The sequence below is a fragment of the Suricata suricatta genome, chromosome 12 (assembly GCF_006229205.1).
Source record: "Suricata suricatta isolate VVHF042 chromosome 12, meerkat_22Aug2017_6uvM2_HiC, whole genome shotgun sequence".
NCBI lineage: Eukaryota > Metazoa > Chordata > Mammalia > Carnivora > Herpestidae > Suricata > Suricata suricatta.
In genome coordinates, this window is record NC_043711.1 from 55,923,086 (window position 1) to 55,935,526 (window position 12,441).

A 12,441-nucleotide genomic window follows, 5' to 3' on the forward strand; every position below is an offset into this window, starting at 1 on the left:
GTTGCGGCCTTTGTGACTTCTGCGGGATCCATGAGAATCATAGACTTGTCTGCCTGGGGTGTTAGGGGGGACTGGAGGTAATGTGGCCCTGCCTCCTCCCTACGGCATTGCCACATGGCCCCCACCTCAGTGTCCAGCTCTGATCCGCTGCCCTTGGGACAGGTGCACACCTGAGATTCCTAGTGTTTCTTTTTTTTTTTTAAATTTTTTTAATGCTTTATTTATTTTTGATACAGAAGAGACAGAACATGAGAGGGGGAGGGTCAGAGAGAGAGGGAGACACAGAATCTGAAACAGGCTCCAGGCTCTGAGCTAGCTGTCAGCACAGAGCCTGACGCGGGGCTAGAACCCACGAACGTGAGATCTGACCTGAGCCGAAGTCGGAGGCTTAACCGACTGAGCCACCCAGGTGCCCCTTCTTAGTGTTTCTTAACCTGAGATTTTGCAGAAAGATCTCCCTTCTATCTTTTCTCTCCTCCAAATGTTCCTTTCTGGAAACCTCCAAGATAGGCTTTCCTACGAAAGCCCTGCGACATTTGATGAACTTAGTATGCTTGATTCCCTCACTCGGTTCCTTCCACAAGGAGAGAAGGGATGTGGGAAGACCGCACTCATCCCCGAGGAGGCAGTCAAGTTCTGCGGGACTGAAGCGGGGAGCTGAGGCATGAGGAAGTGCCTCTTACAAGGTGAGATCTTTATGTGGAAGGAGGGAAGGAGGGAGCCAGGCCTTGGGGCTTGCAGGCTGAAAGGAAAGCTTTTTCTTTACGCAGAGAACACTTCTGACACCAGATGTGAGGGTCCTTTGCACCAGTCAATTCACGACGGTCCTACACTGGGTGTTTTACGACGTAAGGCCGCACCGATGCTACCCAGGATCAGTGTACAGACCCCACAAGGTGAGGGCTCAGTCCCACAGGACCCCACCCGCTCCAGACACTGGTTGCAAGTCATGGGTTCCCAGGTCTACGCTTCCGTCCAACTTGGCTATGTGTCCCAGGTTCCCATGACCCTCTCCTCGGGTTTGGTAATTTGCTGTAATAGCTCCCAGAACCCAGGGCAGCAGTTTACGTAGTATGACCAGCCTATTACAGAGGATATGCTGAAGGCCACAGATGAACCGTCAGATGGAGAGAATACACTGGGCAAGGTCCCAAAGAGCCCTGAGCAGGGGAGCTTCCGTCCCTGTGGGCTTGGGGTGCCCCATGCTCCTGGCACGAGCGTCTTCTTGTTTGCCGACCCAGATCTTCCAGACCCTTCAGTTCGGGGATTTTATGGAGCTTTATTACACCAGCAGAACGGTTAAATTATTGGCCACTAGCGATGAGCTCGACCTCCAGCCCCCCTCAGTTTAGGGGCTGGGGCTGCTCCTTCCAACCCGCCGATCACATGCCTCCTGTGTCCACCAGGCCCCATCCTTCGAGGCTTTTCCAAAAGTCCTCTCCACCTCTGATAGAATTGAAAGGCTCCTATGGATAAGTAAAGGCATTCTTGTCACCTTTCTTACTCGGAGCTTTAGGAACGGAGATAAAGCCCAAATATTAGAACAAAAGATGCTCCTTTCCTCTTCTCACTTAGGAAATGATGAAGATGTTAGCTCTGACCAGCAGCTGGGGAAGAAGATAAAATATATACACTCTCCATAGTTGTTTTGTTACGTGGAAATCGAGATTAGAGACCTAAGTTCTTTTCATTGAGATCTGATTGACGTACCACATTCTATCCATTTCAGATGTGCAATGATTTGATTTGATATGTGTGCATATTGCAGAAGTGATCACGATCAACCTCGTTAATATCCGTCGACCCACACGGCGACAAAAATTTTTTTTTTGCGATGAGAAATTGTAAGGTCTCTTTTTACTCTTAGCAACAATTAAATTTGTAAGACAGCACTGTTAAGTATAGTCACCGTGCAGTACTGTGTATTTCTAGACAGTACTCCACAGGCCTAATAAGGGCTTGAGTCTGGCCGCAGTAGCCAGCCCTTGAGGGGTGGTAAGCAGGAGAGTAACATGGTGTGTTTTACAGGTGGCTCCTGGCCACTGGCGGCTCCTACAGGGAGAGGAGAGGGAGAGGTGGTTGAGCAGAAGGCTCTGGTGTGACTGCAGATGGTAGTGGTCTGACCTCGGGGGTGGGGAAGGTGGATGCAGTCTAGATGGATTTTGCAGGCAGTTTGACAAGACTCAGGTGCAGAAGAATTGGGAGTGGGAGAAAAGAATGCACGGGTGGTGCCTGGCTTTCTAGCTTGAATGGTGGGGGACCTGCAGCTTCACTGTGGGGATGTTGGCGAGAAGCGCATTGTGGACATCCAAGTGACTGTGAACTTGGTGGGCAGATTTGAGCCTGGACTGCTGGTGGATGTTGCGGCAGGAGCTGTAATCATATGACAGCTGTCACCGCGGCGCCAGGTGTAATCACCAGCAGAAATGCGCGCCCAAGGAGCCTCGGGGCCTGTTATCTGAACAAGCAAAAGACACTTAGGAATGGCCAGGAGGTGGGAGGAAAATGAGAGGAAGGGTTCTTAGGGAAGCCGGAAGAAAGCAATTCAAGAGGGTTGAGGTCAGTTGGGGCCAACATCATTGTAGGTTCGGGTAAAATGATAGGCCTGTCCACCGTCACCAAGTTTCACTGCATCAAAGATGTCATCTATTATAAAAATCACCATTATTACATAGGCTGCTGAGACAAAAATGCTAACATTTGGAAAGATTATATGCCGTCAGCTGTAACACATTGCAGCTGAGAGATGCTGGGGAATCGTTTCAAATGTACATCTTAAGTGGAAACAGGGTGGTCAAAACGTGTGGAGGTTGGTGGTGACCTTGAGTGGTTTCAGTGGACTGTTCGTAGAATAAAGGGGCGGGAAGGCAATGGAAGTTGTGCATCTGGAAAAGTGTTGAGGAGTTTGCCTCTGAAGGGGGGCAGTTGGCAAGACATGCAGGATCAAGGGAACGCTCTCCGTTTGTTTACGCATTTTAGAACTGGGTGATTCAAATTGATATTCGTGCAGTGGTAGTTTGCTGATGGATGAATTGGAAAGATGACCAGGCAAAAAAATAAAATGCCAGAGGGTGCGATCCCATATGTAAAATTTAAAAGTTATCCTGATCCTGCATACTGTTTACGAGTTATGTGTGTGTTGCAGATCATACAAAAGGTAAGGGGCGCCGGGGTGGCTCCGTCGATTAAATAGCCCACTCTTGATCTCGGCTCAGGTCATGACCTCATGGTTCAGTTCGTGGCACTGAGCCCCTCAATGTGCTGACTGTGTGGAGCCTGCTTGGGGTCGATTCTCTCTTCCTCTCTGCCTCTCTCTGCCCCCAAAATAAGTAAACTTGAAAACTCTTAAAAAATTATATGAAACGTGTGCTTCTATGTTCTTGTGTTGTTTTTTTTTTAAATAACAGGTTTATTGGGATAGAATTTACATACCATATGATTTTAAAATGTACAATCCAATGGTTTTAACATATTTCAGGTTGTATGACCATCATCAAAATCCATTTTGGAACATTTTCGTCATCCCCCAAACCCCCATGCCTGTTAACAGTCACTCCCCTCCCGTGCACCCCTACTCCCTAGCCCTAGGCAAAGATGAATCTACTTTGCGTCAGTGGTGTGTCTTTTCTGAATATTTCATATGATATAAATGGAACCTTAACAGTATGTGGTATTTTGTGATGGGCTGTTCCTGCTCAGTATAACGTTTTTACATTCCATCCCTGTCATAGCCTGTATCAGCACTTTATTCCTTTTTATGGCTGAATAACCCTCCTTTTATTTATCTGCTCATCAGGCGATGAGCATTTGGGTTCGTTCCACTTTTTTAGTTACGATGATGCCACCACTAACAATTCTGGAACAAGTTTTCATATGGACGCATGTTTTCTGTTCTCTGGGATTCGTACCTAGGACTGCAGTTGCGGGTTCATTGGCAACTCTATTTTAATCTTTTTTTCCCCAAATGTTTATTGATTTTGAGAGAGAGAGAGAGAGAGGAAGGGAGAAAGAAGTGAGTAGGGGAGCCACAGAAAGAGAGGGAGACAGAATCCCAAGTTGGCTCCACGCTGTCCATGCAGAGCTGGATGCATGCAGAGCTGGATGCATGCAGAGCTGGATGCAGGGCTCCAACCCACCAGCCATGAGATCATGATCAGAGCCAAAATCAAGAGTCAGGCGCTTAACCAACTGAGCCACCCGGGTGCCCCGACTCTGTTTGAATCTTTAGAAAAAGAACCACCAACCTATTTTCCAAAGCAGCTGCACCCTGTATATTCCCATCATTAGGGCACGAGGGTTCGGATTTGTCCACATCCCACATAAACCGAGTTGCCTTTCTTTTTGATTGTAGCTGTCTCAGTGCAACTGAAGCGGTTTCTCATTGTGATTCTGATTTGCATTTTCCTGAGACTAATGAGGTTAAACATCTTTTTGTGTGCTTATTGGCCATTTGTATTATCTTTGGAGACCTATCATCAGATTTTTGCTCATTTTTAATTGGTTTCTCACTTTATTAATGAATTATAAGAGTTCTTCATGTATTCTAGATACAAGTCCCTTTTCAGATATATGACTTCCAGATGTTTGTGTTATTGTTGTTTTTCCCCATTCAGTGGGTTGTTTTCCTTTCCTTGATGATGTCCTTTGAAGCACGGAAGGTTTTCATTTTCATTTCCTATTTATAGATCTTTTCTTCTGTTGCTTGTGTTTTGGTGTCATCTTGGAAGCCATTGCCTAATCCAAGGTCATGGAAAGATACTCTTGTGTTGTCTTCTAATAGTTGTAGCTTCTACATGTAGGTCTTTGATCTTTGGAGTTAAATTTTTATATGTGGTGTGGGGCTAAAATCATCTTGTCAGTTTCTACAAGGAAGCCAGCTGGGATTTTGAGAGAGATTGTGTTAAATCTGTAGATTAATTTGGGGGTTGCCATTTTAACAGTCTGGATCTTCTTATCCATGAAAATGGGATGTCTTTCCATTTACTTAGAACTTCTTTAATATCTTTCAACAACATTTGTAGTTTTGTACTTCTTTATTCTGAAGTATTTTAATTCTTCTTGGTGCTGTTGTAAATGGAATTGTTTTCTTAATTTCACTGTCATTTGTATTAGTTTCCTATTACTATTGTAACAAATTACTGTAAACCCAGTGGCTTAAAATAACACACATTTATTTTGTCAGTTTTGGAGGCCAGAAGTCTGACATGGATCTCATGGAGCTAAAGTCAGGGTGTCAGCAGGGCTGTGCCCCTTCTTGAAGCTCTGGGGGAAAATCCATTCCCTTGCCTTTTCTGGCTTCTAGAGGGTGCCTGCATTTCTTAGCCCATGGCCTTTTCCTCCACTTTCAGTGCCAGCAATTGCAATTATTCTGAGCTAGGCTTCCATCAACATCACCTCTCCTTTTCTGACTTTGATCCTTCCTTCCTTCCTTCCTTCCTTCCTCACTTCCTCCCTCCTTCCCTCCTTCCCTCCCTCCCTCCAATTGCATTGTTCCTACCTATATAATCCAGGATACTTTCCCATCTCAAGATCCTTAACTTAGTCATATCTGAAAGTCCCTTTTACCACATGAGGTAATCTATTCACAGGTTCTGGAGATTTGGACAGGAGACATCTTTAGGGGACCATTACTCTGCCTCCTACACGAGGTATATACAAATACACTTGATTTTTGTATTTCACCCTGTATCCTACAACTTTGCTAAATGCATTTATTAGTTCTAATGATGTTTTAGCAGATGAAGCTCTAGGATTTTCTATACACAAGATGTCATCTATAAATGGCTATGGTTTTAACTTCTTCCTTTCTAATCTGGATGTCTTTTGTTTCATTTTCTTGCCTAATTGTCTAGCCAGAACCTCTAGTACAATATCAAATAGAAGTGGCAAGAGTGGACATCTTTGTCTTGTTCTCGATCTTAGCAGAAAAGCAGTCTTTTACCATTAAGTATGATGTTGGCTGCAAGTTTTTGTAGGTGTCTTTTATCAGGTTGAAGAAGGTCCCTTCTATTCCTAGCTTCTTAAGTATTTTTTATTATGAAATGATGTTGAATTATGTCAAATACTTTTTCTGCATCTATTGAGATGATCACGTGGGTTTTAACCTTTATTCCATTGATTATGGTGTTTTGTATTAGTTGATTTTCGGATGTTAAATTCACCCTGCATTCCTGGGATATATGTCAGTTCATAGTTTAAAATTCTTCTTATATGTTCCTGGATTTGGTTTCCTAGTACTTTGTTGAGTATTTTTGCATCTATAATCACAAGAAATGTTGGTCTGTATTTTTTTTCCCCCTTATCGTATCTGTGTCTCGATTTGGTATCAGAGTAATACTGACCTCATGTAATGAATTGAGAACTCTTTCCTGCTCTTCTTTTTTTTTTTGGAAGTTTGTGGAAAATTGGTATTGATTCTTCTTTAAATGTTTGGTGTTCATTTTTACCTAGTTTTACATAAAACTCAATCATTTCCTTTATGCATTTTATGTCTGGTTAAGATATATCCTATATTACTTACCTTTCTTTAAAGTAGCTTTTTTTTTTAAATTTTTTAATGTTTTATTTATTTTTAATACAGAGAGAGACAGAGCATGAGAGGGGGAGGGGCAGAGAGAGAAAGAGACACAGAACTGGAAGCAGGGTCCAGGCTCTGAGCTGGCTGTTAGCACAGAGCCTGACGCGGGGCCCGAACCCACGAACGTGAGATCTGACCTGAGCCGAAGCCGAGGCTTAACCGACTGAGCCACCCAGGCGCCCCTAAAGTAGCTTTTTAAAATTATTACATTTAGTTTTTCAGTCTAACTGATATGAAGTATGGATCTGACTTGATGTTTCCAAATATAATTGACAGATACCATTTATCAAGTGAGTAGCTATTGCCTACTGCTTTGAAAAGCTTTCTTGAGGTGCGTTGGTATCTCAGTCAGTTAAGCATCCGACCTCAGCTCAGGTCATGATCTCAGTTAGTGGGTTCGAGCCATGCGTTGGGTTCTGTGCTGACAGCTTAGAGCCTGCAGCCAGTTTCAGATTCTGAGTCTCTTTCTCTGCCCCTCCCCCACTCATGCTCTGTCTCTCTCTGTCTCAAAAATAAATAAACTATAGGGGCATCTGGGTGGCTCAGTCAGTTAAGTGTCCGACTTCGGCTCAGGTCATGATCTCATGGTTTGTGGCTTCTAGCCCCATGTTGGGCTCTGTGCTGACAGCTCAGAGCCTGGAGCCTGTCTTCCGAATCTGTGTCTCTCCCTCTCTTTCTGACCTTTCCCTGCTCACACTATCACTCTCTCAAAAATAAATAAAATGTTAAAAAAAAATAAACTATAAAGAAAAGAAAAGCTTTATCATAAATTTCCATGTGCACTGAGGTCTAGTTTTGACCTGTTTTATTTCATTGATTTATGCGTCTAGTCCAGTTTCATTACCACACTATTTTAATTTCTATATTCATACTGTATTTTGATAAAAATTTCCTTGGCGCTTCTTGAATGTTTTCTTTTCTAGATGAATTTCAAAATCAGCTTGTCAAATTCTATAAAGGGATCTCTTGGGATTTTTTGTTGGCATTGCATCAAATTTGATTAATCTGACATCTTTACAATATCGAATCTTCCAGTCCAAGGACAAGATACATTTCCCTTTTGTTCTGGTGTTAGACGAAGCTTTAGCATTTTCTCCATTTAGTTCTCATAATCTAGTCTGGTTTAGTCTTGGCTCTTTGTTGTTGTGAATGGAATCATTTTTCCTCCTGTTTTTCTAGCTGGTTTTTTGTTTTTTGGTTTTTGTTTTTTTGAGAGACCTAGAAAGACTGCATGAGCAGAGGAGGGAGAGAAGGAGATACAGAATCTGAAGACAGGCTCCAGGCTCTGTGCTAACTGTCAGCACAGAACCCGACACAGGGCTCAAACCCACGAACTGTGAGATCATGACCTGAGCCAAAGTCAGACGCTTAACCGACTGAGCCACCCAGGCGCCCCTCTAGCTGGTTATTGATTATATATAGGAAAGTTATTGATTTCTGTATGCATCTTTGTATCCAGAAATCTTGTTGAACTTTTTTTTAATACTTTTTTATGATTTTATTTTATTTTGAGAAAGAGAGACAGAGAGTGAATGGGAGAGGGACAGAGAGAGAGGGAGACACAGAATCGGAAGACAGGCTCCAGGCTCAGAGCTAGCTGTCAGCACAGAACCCAACACAGGACTCGAACCCATGAACCATCAGACGCTCAGCTGACTGAGCCACCCAGGTGCCCCAGAAATCTTACTGAACTCTTATTAACTCTTCTGAATTAGGTGTTTTCTATGTACACTGCAAATAGTTAGTTTTATCAGATTTTCCCCAATACTTTTCATCCTTTTCCTTCATCATGCCTTACTGCATGGTCTCTTATAAAATATTCAATATTTGTGTTGGAAATGATTATCCTTTCCTTATTCATCACTTACATGGGAATGCCTCTAATGTTTCTTCATTAAGTTTGGTGATTGTGATAGGTTTCTGAGAGATATCCTTTATTGAATTAAAGAAGTTTCCTTCTATTTCTTGTTTACTTCTTAAGGTTTTGTTCCTTTTAAAAGGAATAGGTTTTAACGCTCATCACTTGCCTCTGGATCTCTCAAGATTTTTTTCCTTCACTCTTTTAATGCAGAGAACTAAATTAGAGACTTTTCTAATACTCATCCAATCTTATGTCCCTGGGTGACGCCCTATTTAATCATAATATATTTTTAATACATTGCTATAATCAACTTGCTCATATTTTCTTTTTTTTAATGTTTTTTAATATTTATTTTTGAGAGAGAGAGAGCAGGGGTGGGGGTCAGACAGAGAGGGAGACACAAAATCTGAAGCAGGCTTTGGGCTCCAAGGTGTCAGCACAGAGCCCAACATAGGGCTCAAACTTGAACCTGAGCCGACCTGAGCCGAAGTTGGACACTTAACTGACTGAGCCACCCAGGTGCCCTGCTTATATTTTTTTTTTATGAAAGTTGCATCTGTGTTGAGGAAGATTGGCTTAGGATTTTTTTCTTAGTTGTTTTGGCATCAGGGTTACACGAGCCTCATAAAGTGAATTGGAACATTTTCTGACTTTGCATGGAAGAGTTTATACTTTGAAGGTTTGACAGGATACACTCCTTCCGCAGGGGACTTAGTCTCTTTTAAGGGGCGATTTTTACCATCTTTTAATTTTCTCCCCAGTTGTTTGTTTAGCTTTTGTACTATTTGAATCAATTTCAGTAATTTGTGAATTCCTTAAAAGTATTCATTTCAACTACATTTTAAGTTTTATTGATATATGTCAAGTTTTGCTTATAGTTTAAAAATCTTATGTCTAGTTTTGTTCCTTTTTTCATTTCTCATGGTGCTTACTAATGTCTTTGTTTTCTATCTTATACTAAAGGTTTCAGTGTTCTATTTATCTTTTGAAATAACAGGCATTTAGCAATCAGTTCTGCTGGGTTTTTGTTATTTTAACAATAGAATTTTATTGATGTGTATATGTATTGTGTATGTGTAGTTTAAAGCTTTTTAAATTGAATGCTTAGTTCATTTACATTTAACCTGTGGATCCCCCCCATAAATGCATTTATAGCTATAAAAACTTCTGTGAATTATAGGCTCTATTCTATGGATTTTGATATGCAGTGTTCTCACATTGTCGTTAGTTTCTAAATAGACTAAAATTCATATTGTTATTTACTCTTTAACCTAAGACTATTTAGACAGGTATGCATTTTGGACTGTGGTTCCCTCCATCAATTATATCGCATTTGCTTTTTATCTTCCAAGCAATTCCTCCTCACTTTAGAACACCAAATGATCCCATCTTGTTTTCCAGTGCTGATTTGGACTCGTGTATATATGTGTCTTTCCTATCATGTCTGGGAGTTACAAGCAGAAGGGGAAATAGGGACATGTGTTCAGTGTTCCAGTAGCATGATTTCAAATCCCCCAGTTTTTTTCTTTTTCTCTTCCTCCACCTCCTCCCGCTTCCCTCCTCCTCCTCTTCCCCTCTTCCCTCCTCCTTCTTCTCCTCCTTCACCTCCTGCTCTTCCTCTTCTTCCTCCTGCTCCTCCCCTCTTCCGTCCTTCTCCTTCACCTCTTCCTCTTCCTCCTCCTCCTGCTCCTCCTTTTAAGGTGAGAGGTTCTGGATCATGTTTGTATCTAATGAAAATGATCCAGAGAAAGAAAGACTGACACTGTCATAAAAGAGATACCCTAAATGGAAGTCCTTGAAAAGGAGAAATAATACAATGGTGAGCCCAAGTGGAGGAGACTGGCTGGACAGAAGGAGAGAGATGGTGGGTCTAGATGCACCCTCGTCTTCTCTTTCCCAAGTCAGAGCCTCTCAGCTTTAATAGTTGTTCTTCATGACATCTTGGATTTCTCCTCTTGTTACTTGGTCCTTCCTAAAAAGAAAAAAGTTACTAAAAAAAGGTTAATGAAGTTCACACAGTTCAGAATAACAGGAACAAAACTTCCTTGTAGGCACTTTTAAGTCCCAAATTGCTTTACACTTCGGAGCCATAACCTATTTGTGGGCTTTTTGTGTGACCTGTTACAAATTAGGGCTCCTTTAATTTGTTCTTGGCATAGAGAACAGCACCCAAACACACAGTCAACTTGACTCAATTCATTTTCCAAGTCTTGTTGGTGATCCCTGGGGTGTCCTCAGATGTGCTGTGCCAGCCCTCGGTCAGCCCTCTGCCGTCTGCCAGCAGGTTTCCTGCAGCGGTCTTTCCACTGGCAGTGTTGCTCTTTCGTCTACGGTCCTTCCTCTCTGCGGCCTCGGCATTCCCTAAAGTGCATGCCATGAGTCCTGTATAAGAAACAAAGTCCAAACTTCTCATCGTGCTGGGCAAGATCTTTTACTAGCACATCCTCACCTACCTTTCTGGAACCCATAATGTCCATAGACTCAAACTGCCTGTGGAGTTCAAATTGACCACAGGCTAAATAGAAGGATGTAGTTGGGTTAATTCCATAAGAATACCTTTACCTAAAGGTTCTAATTTCATGGTACTGCTTTTCATTATGTTCTTAGATCACCACTTTCTCCTTGCACGTCACTTCCCTCTTTATCATATAAGGGCTTACTACTTTGTACAAATTAACCAAAGATTAAGGTATTTAGCTCCTAAGTCACCTGTCTTTCTAATCTTGTCTCCTGCCCCCATGCTAGTCTTGAAATTCATCATCCCCCTAAATATGATACACCCTATATTACCAAACCATGCTGCATTGTGCTCATGCTCGTTCCTTTGCCTGGGACCCAATTCCTCCCTATCCCCTCCACCCCAGCTCCTATCTCCCCTAAGTAGTTAGTCCTGGAAGAGTCCTTCGAGATCATCTTCAATACCTGGATGGCGTGGTGAGAATATAGTTTGAAAAAGGTTCAATATAATTTATTAAAAGTTTTCCAAATATATTCTATATAAAGTAAAACTCCACATAATTATCATTGCTGCAGATGTTTAAATTGCAGTAATTCTGAAACGGTCAGGACTTTGTTCCTTAAAGAGGCTGAGCCCCATTCTACCCCGGAATTACCAGTGCGCCTTTCTCTCTGCCTGGAAGATTGCCTCCCTAACCCAGCCTCTTAACCTCATCCCCCTTCATCTACCCAAGTGCTAGCTGAAATTTCCCTTCAGGAAGTCATGTGTAAGGGTTCCCTTCCATACTCTGCCATAGCCCCTTATAGTCTTAACAGACCTTACTACAATTTAATTATGCAATCCTATGTGTGTTGCATTGATCTTTAAGTCCCTCCTCCACTCAGACTAAGCTCTGAGAATAAGGGTTGTGGCTCTTCTGTTCACTACCATGGGGCTTGGCACATTAGTGAACTTCAGTTGCCAAAAGGCACAAAACACTCAAGAGAAGTTAAAAAACGCTGCCCTAAAACGGAAAGCCCATATATAACAGATGAGGCAACCAGGGCCCAGAGAAGCAAAGAGATTAGCTGAAGGTCTCAGAGCCAGTTTGAATGCGCTAGACTGCCTGACTCAAAGTCCCATTTTGGGTTCGCTCCTGGCCGAGGGCCTTGGCCTAGTCTTTCCCTTGCCTTGGCCATCAGGGCTTGCCCAGTCAAGGGCCCCTGAGAAGGCTTCCCTGACCCTGCGCCTAGGATTAAAGATACCCTTCACATCAACAGCATCGGGGGTCACTCCTGGCTTCTGTGATCAGCGTCATTCCGTGCAGGTGACCACCCGCTGCCGGTTGGGTGCGCAGGAAAGGTTTCCAGTGGAATGGATGACTCGGTGGTGCGGACACGCCCTCCTCCGACACAACGCCCCAGGTAGCTACCGCCGACGGAGGCACGAGGTGCGACGCCAGACTCCGGGAGGTCACGGTCGCGGCCCCGCCTCCCCATGCACCCGCAGCGCGGATTGGCCGGGCGGGCGCCGGGGCTGCAGGGGACCGTGCGGAGGGGCTGCCTC

General features: G+C 43.2%; 1 protein-coding gene and 1 long non-coding RNA gene across 3 annotated transcripts in view; one reads left to right on the plus strand and one right to left on the minus strand.

Moving 5' to 3' along the window:
- Positions 1 to 649: 649 nt before the first annotated feature.
- The window catches only part of PODXL2 (podocalyxin like 2), a 51,249-nt gene continuing 39,457 nt past the window's right edge, over positions 650 to 12,441 (plus strand). For both annotated transcript variants that reach the window (XM_029918341.1, XM_029918343.1), the window contains exons 1-2: positions 650 to 686; positions 771 to 896. In XM_029918341.1, the coding sequence (XP_029774201.1) occupies positions 665 to 686; positions 771 to 896 (148 nt within the window). In that variant the 5' untranslated portion in view covers positions 650 to 664. The remainder of the gene's footprint in view (positions 687 to 770; positions 897 to 12,441) is intronic.
- On the minus strand, positions 10,620 to 12,358 carry LOC115274855. Its single transcript, XR_003901290.1, has 2 exons — positions 12,141 to 12,358; positions 10,620 to 10,820 (listed from the first exon to the last, which is right to left on the minus strand). It is a non-coding gene; the product is annotated as an uncharacterized LOC115274855 (long non-coding RNA).